At 60.3% G+C, this 2,159-nt stretch overlaps 1 protein-coding gene across 1 annotated transcript in view; it reads left to right on the plus strand.

Moving 5' to 3' along the window:
* Nucleotides 1-2,159, plus strand: part of SULT2B1 (sulfotransferase family, cytosolic, 2B, member 1) — a 77,264-nt gene that overhangs the window by 58,671 nt on the left and 16,434 nt on the right. The window contains exon 5 of the mRNA XM_014550421.1: nt 377-585. Within this exon, the coding sequence (XP_014405907.1) occupies nt 377-585 (209 nt within the window). The remainder of the gene's footprint in view (nt 1-376; nt 586-2,159) is intronic.

Here is a 2,159-nt window from a genome sequence, read left to right on the forward strand (position 1 = left end):
TTTATGGGCCAGGCCTGGAACCGGCCGCACATCACCGCCACCTGCATGTCCTTGGCTACAGCTCAGTCACGTGGGCCCACCCAGCTGCAGGAACCACGCAGTCCCCGCAGGAAAACGAAACGGGGTTGGACGGAGGGCTAGCCAGGCTCCGCCACTTGCCCGCCGCTTCCCGGCTTCGCCACCTGGGCCGGCGACCTTATTTCTCTGAGCTGTTTCCTGCTCTGAAAATAGAGACAACCAACTCCACCTCGTCCCCCGCCGGTTGTGAGGAAACCCGTAGCCATGTGTGCAGTAGAGGGAGCCAGGGCCGGCCCCATCGCCCCCCCCTCTTCGCCCGTCCCCGCCTCCGATTCATTTGCCCCGTTGCTCCCGCCAGGCACCAACTGGATGATCGAGATCCTCAGCTTAATCGTCAAGGACGGGGACCCCTCCTGGATCCGCTCGGTGCCCATCTGGAAGCGGGCGCCCTGGTGTGAGACCATCATGGGAGCCTTCAGCCTCTCGGACCAGTCCAGCCCCCGCCTCATGAGCTCCCACCTCCCCATCCAGCTCTTCACAAAGGCCTTCTTCAACTCCAAGGCCAAGGTGCGGGCGGAGGGAGAGGAAGCGGGTGGGGGCGGAGAGGGCATAGCTAACCGATGAGGTTGGCACATAGTTAAGTGAGCACCTACTACGTCCTGGCCCTGACCTAGAACAGCAGTAAAAAAATAAAAATACATGCGAGTCCACATTCTAAAGGCGGACAGGCAGCGAACAGATGGGCTGGAAAAGGAAAATCTTGTATAGGTCCAAGATGGAAAAATTCACAGCCGCGGAGCAGAGGGTGAGGGTTAGAGGTAGGGTGGGGGTTGCGGTTATAGGTGGTCAAGGGTGTTCGCAGTGAGAATGTCCCTTTTGAGGAAAGATCTGGGAGGTGAAGGAAGAAGGCAGGGGCGTGTCTGGGGGGGAAGAAGGTCCCAGGCAGGGGGGGAGGAGGGGGAGTCGGTGCAAAGGCCCTCTGGTGGGTGTGATGTGTCTGAAGACCAGCAAGAAGGCCTGTGTGGCCGGAACCAGGTGAGCGAGCGGGAGAGGAGTGGAAATGAGGTCAGGGAGGTAACCGGGCCAAAACCGCGCAGGGCCGCGTTGGCTGTGGCTTATGGTGATCGAGACAGGGGCCCGGGAGGCTGAGCCAGCCCAGCCGGGGACCGACCTCGGTGCTCACTGGCGCCCTCTGGCGGCGAGGTGGGGAACTGCCCGCCGCGAAGGCAGCAGGAGCTGGGAGGAGGCGAGAGTCCAGGTGGGAGGTGCCCTGGGTGGTGGCCGCGGAGGTGAAGCAGAAAGGCTGGCTTTCTAAGGTGGAACCAGGACGACGTGGTGACAGACTGGATGTGGGTGTGAGAGAAACATGAGTCAAGGGTGTCTCCAGGGCGTTCGGCTTCAGGAAGTGGGAGGATGGGGCTGGGCTGTCATCAACTGAGATGGGGAGGGCGGGGAGCAGAGGTGGGGGCGAGGAGGGATGTGGGGGGCTCTGCTGTGGCCCATCCACGTCCCAGGTGGAGGTTGCCAGCGGGCAGTGAGATAGATGCATCTGGGTTTGACAGGAGAGATCTGGGCTGGACACAGATATTTGCAATTTGTAGACAATAAATAGGTAGGTAGGTAGACGATAGATACATAGGTAGGTAGGTAGGTAGGTAGGTAGGTAGGTAGACGAGTAATGCAGATAGAGACAAGATGGGGACTGCAATCCAGGGGTCCCCAAGGCCCCCCTCAGGCCCCCCGGTTCACTAGAGGGACTCAGAAGCTGGCAAAGCTGGTAGACCCACAGTCACGGTTAGTCTAGCGAAAGGGTGGAGGCGCGTGGGGCGAGCAGAGACGCGGCGCCAGCTTCCGTGGCCTCTCCCCGTGGACTCGCACGAACAGCGCTCAGGCCCTTCGCGATGATGCGTGACGGCCAGCACGGAGCATTGCCCCCAGCGACGCTCACCCGAGCCATGGGGCCCGGGTTTTTTGTTGTTGTTTTTAAATATATTTTTATTGATTTCAGCCCTAACTGGTTTGGCTCAGTGGATAGAGCGTCAGCCTGCGGACTCAAGGGTCCCAGGTTCGATTCCGGTCAAGGGCATGTACCTTGGTTGTGGGCACATCCCCAGTAGGGAGTGTGCAGGAGGCAGCTGATC

Source organism: Myotis brandtii, unplaced genomic scaffold (assembly GCF_000412655.1).
Source record: "Myotis brandtii unplaced genomic scaffold, ASM41265v1 scaffold601, whole genome shotgun sequence".
Classification (NCBI taxonomy): Eukaryota; Metazoa; Chordata; class Mammalia; order Chiroptera; family Vespertilionidae; genus Myotis; species Myotis brandtii.